Genomic DNA, 21075 nt, shown 5'->3' with positions numbered 1-21075 from the left:
ATGCTATAAAATTCGGAGAAGAACTATTGAAATATGTGGCGGAACCTCGACAGTTTAATTTCAATTGAAATTCAGCACAGTATTAGCAACGTCTCAAGAGCAGTCTGGAAATTAAAAGATAGGGTTTTCTACAATCATGAATTGGGCAAAAAAAACGAAACTTGCAGTGTACCGAGCCATAATAATCCCCACCTTGTTGTATGGAAGCGAAACCTGGGTTCCGTACCGCCAGCACATGAATGCATTAAACAAGTTGCAACAAAGACACCTGTTAAGAATCTAATGGATTAATTATGAATCTCTGTTAACAACTGTTATGAATCGAATGGTACCACCATGTCTCAATCAGTATCGGTTTTTGAAAAAACTAGCTGCGAGAGCGCTAAAGCCATGATTACTAATGCCATTTAGCAGCATTGATCGAATTAAAGTTAAATTAAACTATATTAATGAACCCAAACCCGATGCCCTAATAAATTGGAACAAAGAATGTAGGTTATTAGCATCAAGAACGGAAGTCAGATCGCCACTCAGACCAAATGATTGTCTTAAGTTATTGAAGGAGGGACATTCCATTAGGAGGTGGTACACTGTTAATTGGTTGCCACAATGAGAGCAGTTCGGCGGGGGGTCGCCTTTTAAAAGGAAAAAATGGGAGAAATGGCAGTGACCCAACCTGAACCGATTCCAAATGACTTCCTCACTTCTGGACAGTGACCGAGCTACAGAAACATGAAAGAATTGAGGTTTACATTCATATAGCTTATTTGAATCTCCTGTTACTTCCCACTCTGCCTGGATACCACTTTTTATTGTGGACATATGTAGAAATTTAAGTTCAGAGATAGAGAATGCAAGTGGTAAAAAATCTCCATCATTTGCCGCAGTCTTAGCAAGCTTATCAGCATCTTCATTACTTCTTATACTCACATGGCTAGGAATCCATACTAGATCCACAGTTGAACCTTTAGATATTGAAGAGTGATGCAAGTCGAGCGATTTAACGGCTAGAGGATGTTTTGGTGATTCGTTTAGGCATTGTAATGCAGAATGCAAGAAAACCGCCTACCGAATTATCTTCTTTTTCACGGTGAGCTTGTAGATGGTAAGAGGAAACCGAGTGGACAAGTCAAAAGGTACAAGGATATTTTCCATGAAAAGGGGATATGCATGCAGAATCACTGGGAGGAGGCAGCGCACAATAACAGCAATGGAGAAGAATCGTAAACTCAGTTAATAAGGACAACCAAAACATAAAGAGGTAACAAAGTAATGAGATTTTTGAATATCCGGAGTGCGGAAGAGAGTAACATCAAGTATCGGGTTTCTCAGTCACAGAAAAGCTCATGAGAAAAACGCCTTGCGTAACCATCTTCTGATGCATGTCCAATACTCGTCAGGGAGTAATGGCAGTAAGTTAGTAATAAAATTAGGATCAACGATGTCTATTTTGGCATGGTCACTGCCAAAAATTGTATTTTTCCTATATTCTTTCTCTTTATTACAGCTATTAGGAAAGAAACCTGTTGGAATCTTCCATCTTCTCGACGATGAAAGCAACTTTCCCAAAGCATCAGACAGCTCATTCCTGGAAAAGTGCCACTACAATCATGCTCTAAACGAATTTTACTGTAGACCTAGAGTGGGTGGTAGGGAATTTGGAGTGAGTATTAAAATAAATTGATAGAAAATACAATTAAATGTTACTTTATTTAAAGATCCGCCATTTTGCTGGTCAAGTTTGGTATTCCGTTGATGGATTTCTGGACAAAAATCGAGACATTTTAAGACCTGAAGTCATAGAACTTCTTACTTCCAGCAAAGAACCTTTAGTAGGTGCCATTGCCAAACCTTTAAGTCATCAGTCGCAAAGTAGGACACTACCAAAAGGAACCAATGGTAATAAGCCTATTTTGCTTATTTTACTAATTATTTTCACCAATAATTATTTCATTTATTAGGACGGTTTGTTACTATGAAACCTAGAACACCTACTGTAGCAGCCAGATTTGGAGACAGTCTTCAGCAACTTCTAGAAAATATGTCTAAGTGTAATCCTTGGTTTGTGAGATGCATCAAACCTAATAACGACAAAACACCAATGAAGTTTGACATGCCTGTCGTTATGGAACAGATGAGATATGCCGGAATGTTGGATACTATTAAAATTAGACAATCTGGATATCCTATCAGAATGAAATTTCATCAGTTCGTTGAAAGATATAGGTAAGTTATGTAATAATAATAATAATCTAATCACAATTATAATAATAAAAAGCTAATATACAAACGGTAATCACAACAATCACAAAGCGACCCACTAAATATAAAGAGTGTGTATATTTAGTGACTAAATTCCCAATTGTTATTCACGAAACTTCGGCAGCATATTCTACCCTCAGATAAAATTAAGTAGGTAATAAAGTTCGTATTAATTTATATGCTTAAACGCTTCGTTTGGGAGATACAGGGTGTAGATCTTCCATTTTTATTTCGATTTTTCCAAATAATCTCTGAACTAACCTCGATATTTGAATGAAAATTGGAGTCTGGGAGTTTTTTGACATGAGAAATTTGATTTCGATGTCAATAATATGACTCCTACTTGTAGGGGACGCCACCACATATTTTTTTACTGTTTGAAGAGAAATAACTTCATGCCTATATAAAACTAATGTGTTAAGTTTTACGCCGTTGAGTCAAAAATTGTATAAACTGTCAAATGTCAAAGTTATTGACATAACTTACTTTTTTTTAAATGGTGCATCCTATATATATCATTAAATATTTAAAAAGACTTTTTTTTGTGATTACGAAAATATGCCACACTTGCCCTTTCTTTTCATTAGTTTAGCGCAAATTCGTATAAATATGATTAAAAATATAATTTTTCAACATCAAGATACCCGCGTTTATTATTTCGTTTCCAAGAATTGTCATGGTTTTTATAGTTATACTTCTATTATGTTACAGAAAATTTTCTGGTTTGTAAACTGGTTTGAACATTTTAGTAAATTACTTGATGGTGAAAAATTATAATTTTAATCATATTTACAGGAATTTGCGCTAAACTAATGAAAAGATAGGGCAAGTGTGGTATATTTTTGTAATCAGAAAAAAAGTCTTTAAATATTTAATGATATATAGGACCATTTAAAAAAAAGTAAGTTATATCAATACTTATTATTAATGAAAGTTTTACACCCTGTATCTCCGAAACGAAGCATTTTAGGGCGTAAATCTATACGCACTTTTTTACTTATTTTTATCTGCAGGCATATATTCTGCAAGATTTCCGAATAGAATTTGATGACACTGTATAAGCCGTGTTATAAAACAAGAATTTACATAAAATTGATGTGATGCTGACATTGTTAAATATCTTAAAATATAATTTAATTAATTATTAAATATTTATATAGTTTAATTCATCTCCTGAATAATCAATTATTTACACTAAATTATTGAATTCTCCTCCTCAGTCTTGTATTTTTATGTAATTATGTTTTATCTGCTACTAATTGAAATTTCATTAATTATACTTAAATATTACGGTTGGTTTGTGTAACACATTTTACTCAAGCAGAGCATCTTAATTACAAAAGAAGTTTGGTAGATAATTATAGGAATTTACAAAACAATTCATTAATTAATGTAGATACGTTAGAGAGGTACTTTCACATTTTATATCGTACCGTTATCCTATACAAAAAAAATCTATTTTGGACTTTTTAAAATACAAAAAACTATTAAAAAATTTAAATATTTCATTACATTAATTATTATTATTTATTCTTTCAACTTGTATTTAGATTTATTATTTTTTTAATACAAGAACATTTACGTTTAAGAACACGTTATTTTATAGCGGAAATATTAACTCTCTAAGCGCATATTGCATTCTTTATTGTTCTTGAAGTGAAACTGAAAGTGTTTCAGATGCCGCGCCATTCTACAAAATAAATTACTGTTTTGTTTTCCCAGGTATCTGCTTTCGGGAATACCAAGAGGTGCGCCATACAGAGATTTATGTAGGGCCATTTTAGAACAGATGCCTCACACAGGAACAGGTAAATGTGTTTCAGCAATTTTTTAATACAAATTTATATTTAAAATTATTATTTTTTTATTTAGATGGACCAGATTATCAATTAGGAGCAACTAGAGTATTTTTGAGAGAAAATCTAGAACGTTTACTAGAGTTGAAAAGGGGAGATTCACTCAAAGGTGCAGCTGTTATTATACAAAAGAATATCAAAGCGTATCTTGCAAGAAAGAAGTACAAGAGGCTTAAGAGAAGCGCAGTTACAATACAAAAACATTGGAAAGGTTATAAGCAACGAAGAGATTTCAATAAAATTAAAAAAGGTAGTTGTCTTAATTTGCTATAAATAAATTTTATTAATATGAATGTAAATTTAGGTGTTGTCCGTGCTCAAGCCTTGTACAGAGGAAGAAAAGAAAGGAAGTTGTATGATAGAAGAAAGGCAGAATTTAAACGACGCGTTGAAGCTGAAAGAATCGCCAAAGAAAGAGCCAAGCAACGCGCAGCTAGGGAAGCCCAACTTCAAGCCCAAGCTCAGAAAGCAAACGCTACAGCTAAGGCGGCCGCTGCTAGGAATGATAGTAAGACAGCAGTTAATCATCTGGAGATACCAGCCGAACTTGCATTCATTTTTTCAAAACTCGATGGTAATATATTTTATTTTTATATTTTTCCTAAATTTCAACAATATTTATTTTACGCTATGTTTTCCCTCCTTTATAAAGTTTACTCCAGCCTAAGTAACCATCATTCTACAGCAACAATTTTCTGTGCTTTTTTCTAAGGCGTTCGACTGTGTAAATCATAAGATCCCAATTAATAAACTGCACCACTATGGGTTCAGGGGAACATCTCTAGAATGGTTTAAGTCGTATCTGAGCAACAGAACTCAACTTGTGAGGGTGGATACAACGTTGTCTTCTAGCAAGCCAATAGAATGTACCTCAAGGCTCAGTACTAGGCCCTATTTTGTTTCTTTTTTTTATTAACGACATTGCTAACATAAACATCAATGGTAAAATATGACTTTTTGCGGACGACACTAGCTTCACTTGGAGCAACAAGGACGTCGCGGCACTTCATAGGATTATATCAAATGACTTAATCACTATTAAATCTTGGTGCGATTCGAACCTCCTGAGTCTCAACATTTCTAAAACTAAAGCTTTGTCGTATAAAAACTCGCTGCAGCCTTTTGTACTTAACAACACCACCATTGATGTCGTAAAATCTGTAAAATTCTTAGGGCTTGTTGTAGACAATTCTCTAAAATGGGACATGCGTATCGACGCTTTGTCAAAAAACTAAGCTCTGCCTGTTTTGCATTAAGATCTGTTTCGAAGGAGCTTAACTTGTCAGTGGCTAGAACTGTTTATTATGCACTTTTTGAGTCGCACCTCAGATATGTCCTTCCATTCTGGGGTACGTGTTGTGCGACTCAATTTGACAGCATTTTCAAGCTCCAGAAGAGAGCTGTTCGATATTCACTGGGACTAAACAGCAGAACTCATTGCCAGGACTTTTTTAAAAAAATATAAATATTAACTCTTCCTTCCTTATTTATATTTGAATCCGTTTGCCTAATACGTAAGCATGTATCCGCTTCTCAAGAAAGGCCATCTCACACTTATCCACTCAGGAACGCGGAGCAAGATCTTTATCTACCTACCCCACGCTCAGAGTTAGTTAAAAGTTCAATATTATACAACCCGAAAAAAATGCACAATAACCTGCCATTTGAAATCAAATCCATAACATCATTTTCTTCATTTCGCAAAGCATTGAAATCTTATTTACTAGACAAGGCTTTCTACGCCGTAAATGACTTATATTTTGATAATCGAATTTGATCTTGTAAACACTGGTCTAATATTTGCTATTACTATATTTACTATAAACTTACTAAATATTTTTGAATATTTTTTTATTCTTTAACATTGTAAACATTTTTAAATGTTTATTTTAAACAATAAGACTGACATTATAATTTGTATACTTGTTTTGTATTCTCTTTTGTTTGTTTACTTTACCTTTGTCTACAAATTGTAAATTTGTTTGACAATAAAAGCATTTATTTATTTATTTATTTGCAGGTTATACTCCTCCTCATAGCGAACGTAACTTGGTAAAGGTTTTGGGAGGAGTAACAGGAAGTCTACCACCTCTATCACTTCCTCACGATCTTAACCAATTTGAATTCTCCAAATTCTCATCGGTGTACTTCAAAGATTCTGACCTGCATTATAAAAAAGATCCCATCACAACACCTTTCCTTTCTAAAGCGGCAGCAAGAGATCAAGATTTTCAAGACGCGGTGGCACTGTTCAAGCTCATTCTGAGGTGGTCGAACGATCCACAGCTCGGAGGTCCAAGAGAAAAAGCTCTGGCTGATTACATGATCTACAAGGGTTTGAACTCGAGGGGTTTACGAGATGAGCTTTTGGTGCAACTGTGCAACCAAACCTGGAAAAATGAGAACTCGGAAAGGGTTTGGCAATTGATGGCTCACAGTCTTAGCAGCTTCCAACCCAGTCCTCCTCTTAGCAAGTATGAACTGTATAATTAATAGTCATAATAATGGTAATTAACGATTTATGTTTTAGATATCTTTTGAAGTTTATTACCGATCATGCTCCGAGTAACATGAAGGAAACACTACAACGAAAATTAACTAGAAGTTTACAGAGGGCTCCTCATTCCCGAAATATGCCTCCTAGTTTACTAGAATGGAAAAGTATCAGGCAGAAGACAAATTGCGCTTTAACTTTGACTATGTCTGATGCTACTGTATCGACAGTGAACGTCGACTCATGGTCAACTTGTGAAGAAGTAAGCTACCAGATATATTTAACTAAACTTTACCCGCAATTTCTTCCGTCAAAAAAAATAAGTACGCAGTGCTCAATAATACGCTAAATTAATATTTCATGTTTATACTAATTTTCAAAGGATTTTCTAAAAAAATAGTAATAATGTCGCTTTTTTGATCTGACTAATTACTAATGTGATTTGAAAGAACCTTAAACAAATACAGGGTGAAATGGCGCCTCTCATACGTCGCGGAGGCTCCAAGGAGAACGACAGTTTGTATTGAAATGAAATTTTGTGAGCATATGTAGGTTAGTTTAGAGCATTTTCTAAAAATATAGAGAGTTCTATATAGCGTTCTACAGGGTGTCCCCCAAAAAAAGTTACACATCAAAGTTGGATTTTTTGTAATGGAACACCCTATATATTAATTGATTTTCGGAGTCTAGGAGAAAAATAGAGAGTAAAATAAAAGAAAATAAATTCACTAGAGAAATTTGTCATTTGTTCACTAGTTTAATATGTAGTTAACATAACGATTGTACTTTAAATCAAATTAAAACTTGGCCAAAAAAGTGATACAGACATAATTAATATTGAACATTAGTCACATTTAAAAGCAAATTACTCTTTTACTTTAAATGAAACGCACATTCTATTATTTCGATATTCAATGAGAAAAAAATACTATTAAGGTTGCCTACCCTTCAAACAAAGATTTTCGTAGATATTTTTATTTTTATGATTTAGAGCCAGTAGATCTTTATTATTTGATAAAATCTAGGTGGCTGTGATTCATCTGACGTTACTTCACCTAGCTGTGAAATGAGTTCAACTTTAACAACTAGTTATTATTTTGTGTCAGTTAAAATAAACAAGAAATCTCAAAAATTTTCCAAAAAGGGAAACTTATCCTACATCAGAAAGAATTGATTGATTGATGGTGAAGAGATGATTTATATTAGTTGGTGATTGCAGTGTGCATTCACAATATAATAGAATACTTAAATCTTGGCTGCCTTTTAACATGAAAAGATCTTTTAAAAAGAGAATCATTTTTTGCAGTGTAACAGCACAGAATATCTAGCTACGCAACAGAAAAATACTCGAAATGAAAGAGCTAAAATTGCACAAATAGAATACTAGATGGCGCGACAATATCATAATCAGAATATAATTAGAAATTTTGAACTTTCGGTTTTGGATCGACGGCTCGTCGACGGCCTTATAGCTCGGCTAAATATGCACAGTTGCCAGATTCAAAAAGACTTGAATTGGCATCCCATTCTTTTTATTGTGTATGATGCAGTATGTGTTTCTTTCTATTCTTCTTTTCTTGTCAGATACACTTATATTAATTATTCCTTTGGCTATTAAAATAGTTTTAAGTATATTATTACAAAACATATACATTTTTAATATACACTACCTTATAATGTTAACTAAGAAAATACCTTTAATTACCTTTAAAATTAATAATATACAGGGCGATTGATAGTGATATTTATTAATGCTGGCACTCGATATACTTTAAGGTACCATAATATTGCAATGTCACCGAAGATCCGTAGTATACCAAATTTAAGAACAATCGAACGCCATGAAATGGTATCATAATATGGTACTATATTAAGGTACCACTTTATATACATCATAGTTCAATCATATTAAAATGTAACCGAAGATACGTAGTATACCAAGTTTGAGCCCAATCGAACGCCAGGAAATGGTATCGTAATATGGTACCATATTAAGGTACCATTTTATATGCATCATAGTACCATCATATTACAACGTTACCGAAAATACGTAGTATCCCAAGTTTAAGCCCAATCGAACGCCATGTACGTAATATAGTACTATATTATGGTACCAGTTGATATGCTTCATGGTACCATAATAATGCAATGTCATCAAAAATACGCAAGTATATATCAAATATGAGCTCAATCGAACGCCAGGAAATGGTATTGAAATATGGTACTATATTAAGGTACCACTTTATATGCATCATAGTACCATCATATTACAATGTAACCGAAGATACGTAGTATAACAAATTTAAGTCCAATCGAACGCCAGGAAATGGTATCGTAATATGGTACTATATTATGGTACCTCTTATTATGCTCCATGGTACCATAATATTACAATATCACCGAAGATACGTAGTATCCCAAATTTAAGCCCAATCGAACGCCATGTACATAATATGGTACTATATTATGGTACCAGATGATATGCATCATAGTACCATCATATTACAATGTCACCGAAAATACGTAGTATACCAAGTTTAAGCCCTATTGCCGCCATGTACCTAATATTGCTATGTCACCAAATATGGTACTATGGAAGGTACCACTTTATATGCTCCATGGTACCATAATATTACAATGTCACTGAAGATATAGTATACCAAGTTTAAGCCCAATCGAACGCCATGTATCGTAATATAGTACTATATTATGGTATCACTTGATATGCTTCTGAAAAAAACGGCGTCCAGTTGGCTGGAAAAGGACGATCGATGACATTTCCCATATAAATTTACATATAAAATGACAGTGATATTCATTTCATAGCTATTGCTAACGTCGTTTTTTCCCGATTATACAATATGAACTTGGTATGAACACAATCGAACGTCAGGAAGTGGTATCATAATAGTAGAACAAAACTTATTATATTGTCGCCGAATTACAATGAAAATTCAGGATTCAATTATACAATAAAAAGTCAGGAAGTGATTGTAATTTAGCTCATAAGATTTAATTCCAACTAACGTGGCAAACTGAAAAAAACAGCTCTGATCTATTTTAATATGTTTAAATGATGTAGCAAATTTGAAGATAGGCTTTATCAGGAAGTATTACGATATGAATTACACAATGGCAACACTGCACAAAATTCTTTTAAATTTTGTTTGTAGAAAACTGTTTTCTTTTAAATTTATTGCCCTCTATTATGTAGTAGCGAAACTACCACATCAAAATATCTGATTTGGAGACAGACTTTTAAAGCCTGTCTCCTTTTGCTACCTACAATTTTATACATGTAACGAGGCTTCTGTTGCGTAGCTAGATATTCTGTGGTAACAGGAAAGGAAACATATTGGGCATTTTATTTTATCTAGCTAATTTTTGTGTCATAATTATACGCTTATATCTAGTTTTAATTCTGTAATAATTTAAGTATGTTTTAAACATGTATCGTTTTAGTACCGTTGAGTATTTTACTCTACATTCTTTAATTTTTGTTAAATTATCAAAAGGTATATCACAGTTACCTATATGTTATCAAATAATAAATATCTACTGAGGCAAAATCATAAAAATGAAAATATCTAGGAAAATGTTTGTTTGAGTGGTAGGCAACCTTAATAGTATTTTAAAGATATATGAATGCTCCATTGAATACCGTATAATATACTGGGTGTTCCATTTAAAATAAAGGAGTAATTTGCTTTTAAATGTGGACAATGTTCAATATTAATTTTGTCTCACCCTGCATAACTTTTCGGGACAAATTTTAATTTGGTTTAACATACAATAGTTATTGTAATTAAATATCAAGCTATACAAGGTAAATTACAATTTAGGTAGCTATTATTGAAATTTAAAATTTGTTCTACATTTTCACAAAATGTGAAATATATCAAAATCCTTACAATTTAGGCATATGCTTCTTCAATGAAATTCACCTATATTTTTTTCCTAAAATCCGAAAATCAATTAATATATAGGGTGTTCCATTACAAAAAAACAACTTTAATGTATAACCTTTTTTGGGGACACCCTGTAAAATATATTTTTATAAAATGCTTTCAATTAACCTACATACGCTCCCAAAATTTTATTTCGATAAAAACCTCCTGTTCTCCTTGGGGCCTCTGCGTCGTATTAGAGGCGCCACCCTGTATATGTCTATGAAATATATTACGCTCCTAAAGAACGCAGCTATTAAGAAGTCTTGAATGTAGGAAAAGTCTGTATAGAGACTTTTCCTACATATTTTCTTTTCTTTTTATTCACTTTCACTAAATATAATTTCTCTTTAGGCCGCATTCTTAGCTATGTCAGCTTTTGGAGTGGCACCTGAAGGCTGGACAGTTATTATGGACGATGCCGGCGTAGTTTATGAAGGAAACGGCCTAGATTATATATTTGACTTAGTATCGGAATTAGAGCTATGTCCCGCATTCCCTGTTCAAAAATCCAGCTTATTAAAAACAGGAAGCAGAAAGAGTTTCCCTCAGGAAGTAGATCATCATACAGCAACGACATTAACTAGACCCCAAGTACCACCACCCGAACCACCCATTAACGCAACACGTAAGATATCCAGAGAACCGCCCAGAGAAATACCCAGATCCTCCCCACCAGCACCTGTTATCAGTTCTCGCCAAAGCTCGAGAAAATCTTCTAGAGAAGTCACACAGAATATTGATACTAGATATAGCCCTAGCAACAGAGGCTCACCCGTTGTTAATCAAGTTAATTCTCCAGTAAGAAAGGCATCTCACGAGGCTCTATCTAGAACGTCTGCTCTGAATGAACGATATTTCGATGCTGAAAAAATTCGTTCAAGAAGTCTGGATAATCTCTTGGGCGATGCACCAGAACCAAATCCATTGATAGAATTAGGTTTATCGCAAACTTCTAAATTGAACGAAAGGTATCATTCTGTAGAACAGTTAGCACCTATACAGCCGGTAATGAATCATCAAAATTACATGTCCAAACAAGAAATTGAATTTGAGTATCCAGATATAGTCAGTGTGAGTACGTCTCACAGAGATAGGGGAGGCCCAAGATATATTAAATCTCAATATGCTGGTAAGTAACATAGGTTATATCTACCGTGTTGCATCGCCGACCTGGACATAAGAAGTCCCATGTAAATTTTAGAAATGATGATGAAGTATTTTATAATAGTAAGTATTTTATTTTACAGTAAAATGTATGTGAAACTTTTAAAAGAACTCCTTAAAATGAAGCAAATTGTTCTATTTGAATGGTTTATACGAATTCGTTTTTGAGTTATGAGAGATACAAAAATACTAAATTAGGCGAACATTTAAAATAATGCGCTCCTGGTCAAACAAACAAAAACAAGTTATGTCACAATATGACAAATCTATTATGATTTTCTTCTACAGAGATCTGCCAAAAATATTCTCAGTTATATTCTCTCTGAAAAGTTTTTTAGAGAATCTTTTAAAAATTCAATATATTTCGTAGATAACTAAACACATCTGCATTAGAAGAAAATTCATATATTAAACACTAAACAATTCACAAAATTAAATACTTGTAAATAATTAAAAAATGGGTAAATTTTTTCCCTGGGTTCTTCACCCCGTCCAATAATTCTTAGTGTTCGGAATATTTAAATGACTTAAAATTATGCTTCTTCAAATTCGCAAAGCAGTCAGTGGTACGATTTTTTTCGACTATTTCTCCAAGTATTCTGGTAGTTTCTTGGTTTTCATATTCCACTTGCAACAGAATATTTAATTCATTTTCATTTATTATTTCTCCATGATCCTCATCAATATCAATCTTCTTTTTATATAGAGTCTTTAATAAATGTTCGTGTTGGAATTCTTCTCTTACATTTATAGCCTTCAATAACTGGTCTGTCATATTTGGAAAATGTATAGAAAATGAATCCTTTACAGTCTGTAGACTTTTTCTTCCACAATACCACTAAAACTATTTTGCTTTGGCTGTCTTTTTTTGTTTAGTTATTATTAAGCTTGATTTTCATGCATCCGTTGTCCGACGATACGTTGATACGATATTAAGTTCATTGGTTGTATTTAAAGGCTTCGATTGGTTAACCGTTTTGAACCAACCGAAGTCTTTAAATTCAACCAATAAAATTAATATCGTATCATCGTATCGTCGGACAACGGATGCATGAAAATCAAGCTTAACACTTTGCATGTATAAAATCAATATGACATTAAAAAACATAATTTCTTTTAAATTATTTTTGGCAACAGTAACGTCAATTTGATATTAAAAGATTGAATTTGAAGCTGGCATGTTTGTTATTCTAATCATGACCGTATTATTTTTTTGATTAATTTAGTATTTTTGTATCTCATTAACATAAGTTAATCACCGCCACCTTACAGATCTATTGTGTGTTTCCCTTTCTTGAGTTATAATGAGTTATAACTCATCATACAGTCTCAGGGCTTTAACAAAAGCCAGTATCTCAGACGGCTCCACAGAGGCCCAGCTCTCCAACCTCGACATCAGCCCTACCAAAGTTCATGGCACGAACAGTCGTCGTCTCGGCGCACTCAATGTTAAGGTGTTTCCCCATTTTCCCCACAGAATCTGCATTCGCGGTTGTTTCTTAGCTTTAGCCTACTCAAGTGTTCGTTGAGGAGACAATATCCTGTTAGAAACCCCGTGACAATCCGAAGATTGTTTTTACATAAATCAAGGAACACCTTTGATTCTTCTCGGTTGTAAGTTCTGAGGAACTTTTTCGAGTGTCTTAGACCGTTGGAGGACACCCATTTGAGGTTACGGATGGAGTCTTCCAGAATCGTCAGTTCCGCTGTCAGTTGGTTCCCTCTTGGAAAACACAACGGTTCTGATCCAGGTAGTGGAGTGTTCACTCCTTTTCTAGCTAGATCATTTGCTTTTTCATTGCCTTCTATCTCTTGGTGAGCAGGCACCCAGAGTAGGAGGACTTCATTTTCTTTACGTAATTTGATGCGCTTGTCTAGGCATTCTTTGACCAACTTTGAATTGATGGTTACTGAGTTGATCGCGTTTAGTGTTGCTTGACTATCGGATAAGATGGCTATTTCCTGTTTTCGATAGTTCCTATCTAAGATAAATTGTACGCATCTTTCGATAGCGTAAATTTCTGCCTGAAGGATGCTGGGGTAGGTGCCCATTGGTTCGGAGTATTTAGTTTTCGGCCCAAATACTCATATCCCTGTCCCTGCTTTGGTTTTGGAAGCATCAGTATATCACGTTATGGTATGGTCTTTTATATGATAAGCAAACGTTTCTTCCTTCCAATACTTTTTATTACTCAATACTACAATCAGGTGTTTCTCAAAGTTGTAAATTCTGGGTATGTCATCCACTGGGAGTTGGAGAAGTGGATGGCATACCCAGAATTTACAAATTTCATTCATACCATCATTTTTAAATTTACATAGGATTTCCTATGTCCAGGTCGGCAATGCAACAGACTATATATTATTCAAGCTTAACGACGTTCTGTTTTGAATATTCAGGAAAGAAAGGTCCTCCAGGTTCACATTCGAGCAAGTATTTTGAAAAATCCGAATTTGCGGTTCGAAGCTCAGCAATGTCCGATACAAGTGAAGCTCCAAGTTTGGCGTCGCACGTAAGACGAGTTAGGGTACCTTCACAAGCCAGTGATGTAGATCAGTTTTTGGATGAATTGTTCAGTCCGGTTTTGGATGGTAATTTGGATGAATTGTCTGATGCTAGATCGCTAGCGGCTAGTATCAAAGGAGGCAATGGAGTTAATAATAATAAATCCTTACATGAAGAAACCGATGATTATATTGAAGGATTAGATGAATTCATCGACGATATTTTGGGAAACGTATCTGATCCAAACATTGATGAACTAACAAATGCCTCTGGAATGGTTTTGAGAATTAAAGGAGGAGGACATAGAGATAGGAGTAACAGTCAAGTTAGTGAAGTAAGTACAAAGAAATAAATTTATGGCATAATTTTTATAAAACTATTACAGTTTAATAGGATATTTTTTAATTTGGTTAATTAAATATTCAAAATGAAAAATTAAAAAAATGGAAATTGTTTGTTGTTGACAATTTCCAAATAATAACTTCTCAAAATATATTTGATTGTCCTTTCAAGAGTTGTTTTTCTGAATGGATAGTTTCTTATATTGTAAGATACACTCTCTTTATAAGATCATCATCAAACTATTATAAAACCGTACTTTTATTATTTGGATATGATTTTAAATAGTTTAATTTTTACTTTTTTATTATAGAGAAGTTCAGTACTAGATCAGGAAGTAGAAAATATTACAACACCCCAATCCGTTCCTTCCGGTTCAAACACCAACGTAGACGATTACATTAGTGACCTCTTCCGACCAATCTTTATCAACGATAGTTTAAAAAATCTCACAGAAAAACATAACTTGGTAGAATCCATTAAAGGCGGTGGATCTACCCAAAGTGGAGCCTCTTCTTCAAGTTTTAATTTTCCCAGTATCCCAGCTCCCATTATGAGTCCCGCACCTTTAATGATGCCATTGATCAGCTCACCTCAAGAAGGATTTGTGCCCGTATTCAACGTGCCTTCAGTAGGAATGAATGGTGTGCCGCAAGGTAGTCCCGATTTAGCTGCTTATCAACAAAACCTGCAAAGGGCGTTCTTGCAAAGTGCAATGGCTCAAAATATTCAAATCCAACAACAGCTTTTGGCTCAAAATCAAGCTCTACAACAGCTGTTAACGCAGAGCGTTACCAGTGGAAGCGATTTAAATGTTAAGGTAAATAATATAAATAGATGTTGATATAAGTAGTGTATAACAAAATACTTTTAATTGTAGGTGACTGAAACTATTCAAACGACTGTGAAAGCTCAAGTTCATCCATCACAATCGCCTCATAATAGAAAGTCTAGTTTTATTAAATCAGGAAATAATTCCAATATATTAAGGAAGTCTAGTTCACCAAGTGCTGCATCTATAGGTGAGAAATAATCCATTAATATATTCATAATTTAGATACACGTTTGACAATGCTATAGAAGACCATACAGTCGAAAAAAACGACAGAATGTGTGATCGTAATAACTAGGCCAGCGCTAACGCCGTTTTATTCGATTGTATGGTATTTGTGTACCTTAGATTATACATGCTAAAGATACAGCATACTATGTTTACATCTAATAAACACACAATTGTTTCTTTATGAGTATTACTGAAGCCACAAATTAACGTTTAGCGACGATGATTTTGCCGTATTTTGTTGGGCAAAGTTTTGTTTATTAAGCGGATAAATCTTTCAGTACTATTAGTGATGAGGGAGATTGCTTTTGGTCTTGCACTGAAACCAAGACTAGCGTTTTATCTGCAAGACTAAGACCAAGACCGAAGACGAACACATAGCATGCAAGAAAATATTAGTAAATAAATATGGCAAGTTGGTATTTTTTACAGCAGAGCAACCACCTGAATCGTCAGCGAAAAATTTAAATTCTAGTTAGTCAGCCCGGCGCCGAATATGTTTATCATTGGCAACAATAAATTTAATAATCGCGGCCTCGATAACGTAACTAAAGGTTTATTTGGTCCAGTGGTATAGAAAGTAATATTATAAGTCCCATAGTATAGAAAGTGCATTTAGTAAAAATCTATTAAAGTGTGAGACTTGTAGGAGTCTTGCAGCAAGACCAATACCAAGACTGGACTCTGCAAAAGCAAGACAAAGACTACTATTAGACTGCTAGACCAAAAAATAAGACCACGAGGGTCTTGCTCTTGGTCTTGCATTTGATCATCACTAAGTACTATTGTAATCGCGTGCTGTATCTTTTAGAATATTCAGTCTAAGGCTTTGAATACGTAAAGATAAACTTAATAAAACTAAATTAAAAATATATTAACTATAAAAAGATATAAATAAATACTCTAACAACACATATCAAACTTCCAAAAATTAAAAAAAAAAACATAATAACCTACTTATCAGAAACGAACATATAAAAATAGTTAAACTACCATTTTAATATGATTTCAAATTTAGTTCGCTAGATTTTCGGATGTTCATTTAATTTTTTGTTATTATTTGTAATTTTATGTGTAATATTATGTAGTAAATGTACAGGGTCCGACAATAGTGGGTCGGGCATATGTAGCCCCTAAAATAAAAAACTAGGGAATTTTGTTTAAGTGCAGATGAAAGCATGTACTAGGATGTACTTCAAGAAAATATTTTAACTTCTACGTGGTGGCTCAAAAAACTGTATGTGGATCGGGATTATTTTTTTTAAACGGAACACCCTGTATATTATTGCATTTTTGGCTTCCTTTCAGATCAATCTACATAATTCTAAGATATGAGTAAATATACAGGGTGGTCCGAACTGTATTCCGGAAACTTCGGCAGCATATTCTGCAGATAAAAATAAGTAAAAATGTTCGTATAGACAATATAGATGAATGTCCAAAATTGCTTAGTTTCGGAGATACAGGGTGTAGATTTTTCATTTTTATTTCGATTTTTTCCAAATAATTTCTGCAGTAACATCAATATTTGGATTAAAATTAGTGTCTGGGAGTTTTTTGACATGAGAAATTTGATTTTGATGTCAAAATGACTACTACTAGTAGAGGGCGCCACCTACATATTTTTTAACTTGTTTGAAGAGTAATAACTTTTTGTCCGTACTTGTATAAAACTACTGAGTAAAAATATATACATTTACGACGTTTTTTACGTAAGAAATGTCTCTTGGTAGAAATCGCTACGAGTATTCGTTTTCGAGATATTTGGAATCGAAATTATCAATACCTGTCATCACTGACATGAATTAAACATGTTGACTAAATAGTTATTAGACTGAGATTATAAATTTGAAATGTTTTTGTACCAAAAGTTCAACAAAAACTGTTTTATCATCATTTTTTTTGCAGAAAAAGTATGATTAATTTAAAAAAATAAAAATTTCCCAAATTTATTATTTCAGTGAAATAACTATCTACTCAACGTGTTTATTTTTCGTTAATAATGGCATGTATTGACTATTTCCATTCTAAATATCTTGAGAATGGTTGCTCGTAGCGATTTTTACTAAGAGATATTTTTTAAGTAAAAAATTACAGAGATGTATATTTTTGCCCTAGGTAGTTTTATACAGGTACGGACAAAAAGTTATTACGCTTCAAAACAGTTAAAACACATGTAGATGGTGCCCTCTACCTTAGGAGTCATATTGACATCAAAATCAAATTTCTCATGTCAAAAAACTCCCAGACACCAATCATAGATAAATGCAACAAGTTTAGATTGGAAAGCCCGTAAAAATTTTGGGTCGCGAAATTATTTTGGGTCGCGACCGTTATACGCGATCTGGCGCTGCTATAGCGGTCGCTAAGAACAACGGCTAACAAAAACAGAAATAATTTTTTCTTGTCAAAGTCAGAATCTTCAAAAATCATAATAATCTTTCAAAATCTAAACCGCTCTCATTAAATTAATTCCGAAAAGTGTTTATAGCGTCAATTTTCAAAGTAATTATTGCTATCTTGTGAGTTCAATTCAAGTTTTATTTACTCCAACCGGTGATAATTGTGAAAAAGTGGCATTAAAAACTTAAAAAGCTGTGGTGTGAACTGTGAACTGCAAAAACCATCGTGGACCATAATCGTCGGTTTCCAATGTTTCATAGGTATTTCATACATGCGGCCTTATATAAAATAAAGTTTCTTGTATACAACACACTGTATTTTATTTATAAAATTAAACGAAAATAATAATAAATTTGAATAAACAATATTTGGCGATATAATTCCGGAAAAAGCCGAACCGCTCCGAAATTTTCAAAAGTTTTGGGTCGCGACCGTTCCAAGAATAGCGCCAAATAGTGTTTACATTGTCCTTATGGGCACTTTCCAATCTAAACTTGTTTCATTTATCTATGACACCAATTTTCATCTAAATATTGATGTTACTTCAGAAATTATTTGGAGAAAATCGAAATAAAAATGAAACTTCTACACCATGTATCTCCGAAACTAAGCATTTTGGGACATACATTTATACGAACTTTTTTACTTATTTTTATCTGCCAGAATATGCTGCTGAAGTTTCCGGAATACAATTCAGACCACCCTGTATATTTCGATGGTTGCAAGGATAATTATAAATAAATAAAAAATATATATTTTGCGGCCTTTCTTAAAAAAATTATTACAAATACAAGAACTGTAATCAAAACTATATTAGGTACTTCAGATGGTCTATACTTACTTTGCTATAAATATCTTAGATCACACAGGGTGCTCAAAATTCTACGCCAAACTTTCTAAAATATAAAATAATTTTTCTTCGTATTTTTAAATGGAACACCCTGTATATTATTTTTTTATTAGATGGGGAATTAAAAAATGCTACGTGAGAAATGCTATACGACAGAAAAATCATAGGGTGGCTTTGATAAAAATTTTCTATGGAAAATGACATATGAAATATAAAACCGCGAATATCTGAGAAACTGTTAAAAATTTTGAAACATTCTAAATACAAAAAATGTTCATTTTTTAATTCTCCATCTATTAAAAAATAATATACAGAGTGTTCCATTTAAAAATACGAAGAAAAATTATTTTATATTTTAGAATATTTGGCGTAGAATTTTGTACATCTTTTGTGATTTAAGAATACGATATTTATAGCAAAGTCAGTATAGACAGTCTAAACTAAATACCTATATAGATAATTCTACATAGATATATGGATAGTTCTTGCGTATAATATTTTTTTTATGAAAGGTTGAAAAATATATATTTTTATTTATTTATTAATATCTCTGAGACTATCGAATATAATTACTCATATCTTAGATTAAGTGATCTGAATGGAAGCCAAAAAATGCAATAATATACAGGGTGTTCCATTAAAAAAATATTTTGATCCGCTCACACTTTTTGAGCCACCCTGTAGAAGTTAAAATATTTTTCTCAAATACATCTTAGTACATACTTTAGATTTGCCCTTAAACAAAATTCCCAAGAGTACTGCCTGACGCACTATTTCCGGACCCTGTATATTAAAGCAGGGAAGGCACTTTAAAACCATACTCCCAAAATTTTTAATAACTGTTTTAGCAATCTTTTAACGTAATGTTTCTCAAATTTTCTTCAATAAATTACTACAACCCTTAATTCTCTCTTAATGCACTGTGAAAAAATGCACTGTGAAAAAAAATGTTAAATATAAATTATATTACACTTAGAGAATCAACACAATATTGCATCCAAAAGACACACCAAAAAGCTATTTTTCTCTTTAGAAATTAAATCGCGAAAAAGCTCTGACTCGAATCAGAGCTTCACAAGTAAAAATGGCATACCCGCACCTCCGCCTATGCCACCACCAATCGACGAATGCGACCCAAGCGAAACTAGACCTTTCATGGACCCCTATGGAAGAGCCAAGACTGTAAGAATAGGTAACGTATTGTAGTAGATGGATTATTTTCTTTCGGTTGTTCTTTGACCTACTGTTATGCCTTCTTTTCTCTCTTTCTTGAGTTCTTTCATTGGTCCATATTGGTATACATTTCCTACACTATCACATCTGCTTTCTTCATTTTTCTTATAAGTAGAATAAAGGTTTTAACGCAAGAATTTACGGGACTTTAGGTAAATGGAGATGGCCACCTCCAAAAGGAGAAACTAATCACGAGAACAGTGAGGACTTCATTCAGTTCAAAATGAGGCAGAACCAAAGGAAATTGACTCCTAACAAAGATCAAATCACCACCGTTACTAACGGACATATGTCTGCCAAAATGGAGGCAGCCAATGATTGGGATGAAATTGACTTTGAACCTATAGTTAAAGAAACTGAACGAGTAACAAAAACTTCAAAGAAAGCTTTTGAAATTGGGGCATCTAGACCATCTCCAGGTAAAAATATAAAATCTAATATCTACTTGGATATATATTAGCAAGAGGATTCATTTTCAGGAAGTATTGGAAAAATTAAATTAAGTACAGAAATGAAGCAACGCTTGGAACGTGTTACGGCCAACCATTCTGTGAGGTCCACTAGCAGCAGCAAAATTGACAAACCTTCTAGAACTGTTAATAAGTTGGAAGATACTAGAAAAATGATGTTAGAACAACAGTTGGCAGGCAGATGGGATGATAGTAACAGTAACGTTAGTGGAAAATCTAGTCCAGAATCGAACCATCACGTAAGTAATAACGTTTAATCCTATTCATTAATTTTCAGTGAACAAGAACTATTATTATATCAAAAATGTGTTTTGGTAGATACAGTTTAATCAATAACTAAAGCTTCATTCAGAACTTCGCAATTAGTGAAATAAATTAGTGGTTTCAATTACAATTTATACTTTTTAGTTTACGATCATTCGCAATGTTTAAGAACACAATTACAATTAATAGAATATCCTAGCAAGAACTTGCGTTAGTCAGTTGTA

The 21075-nt window shown here is 33.3% G+C and overlaps 1 protein-coding gene across 2 annotated transcripts in view; it reads left to right on the top strand.

Moving 5' to 3' along the window:
• LOC115879414 (unconventional myosin-XV) overlaps positions 1-21075 on the top strand; it is a 186862-nt gene that overhangs the window by 90731 nt on the left and 75056 nt on the right. Inside the window, exons 10-24 of one of the 2 annotated variants that reach the window (XM_030896240.1) lie at positions 1508-1663; positions 1719-1899; positions 1962-2226; positions 3985-4070; positions 4135-4368; positions 4423-4692; positions 6139-6592; positions 6649-6874; positions 10914-11691; positions 14127-14566; positions 14885-15391; positions 15452-15593; positions 19918-20076; positions 20270-20536; positions 20597-20826. In XM_030896240.1, the coding sequence (XP_030752100.1) occupies positions 1508-1663; positions 1719-1899; positions 1962-2226; positions 3985-4070; positions 4135-4368; positions 4423-4692; positions 6139-6592; positions 6649-6874; positions 10914-11691; positions 14127-14566; positions 14885-15391; positions 15452-15593; positions 19918-20076; positions 20270-20536; positions 20597-20826 (4395 nt within the window). The remainder of the gene's footprint in view (positions 1-1507; positions 1664-1718; positions 1900-1961; positions 2227-3984; positions 4071-4134; positions 4369-4422; positions 4693-6138; positions 6593-6648; positions 6875-10913; positions 11692-14126; positions 14567-14884; positions 15392-15451; positions 15594-19917; positions 20077-20269; positions 20537-20596; positions 20827-21075) is intronic. The other variant, XM_030896241.1, reaches the window with a different exon arrangement.

This window comes from Sitophilus oryzae, unplaced genomic scaffold (genome assembly GCF_002938485.1).
Source record: "Sitophilus oryzae breed Bouriz unplaced genomic scaffold, Soryzae_2.0 scaffold_1576_pilon_pilon, whole genome shotgun sequence".
NCBI lineage: Eukaryota > Metazoa > Arthropoda > Insecta > Coleoptera > Curculionidae > Sitophilus > Sitophilus oryzae.
This window is presented reverse-complemented; position numbering and strand designations above follow the sequence as displayed.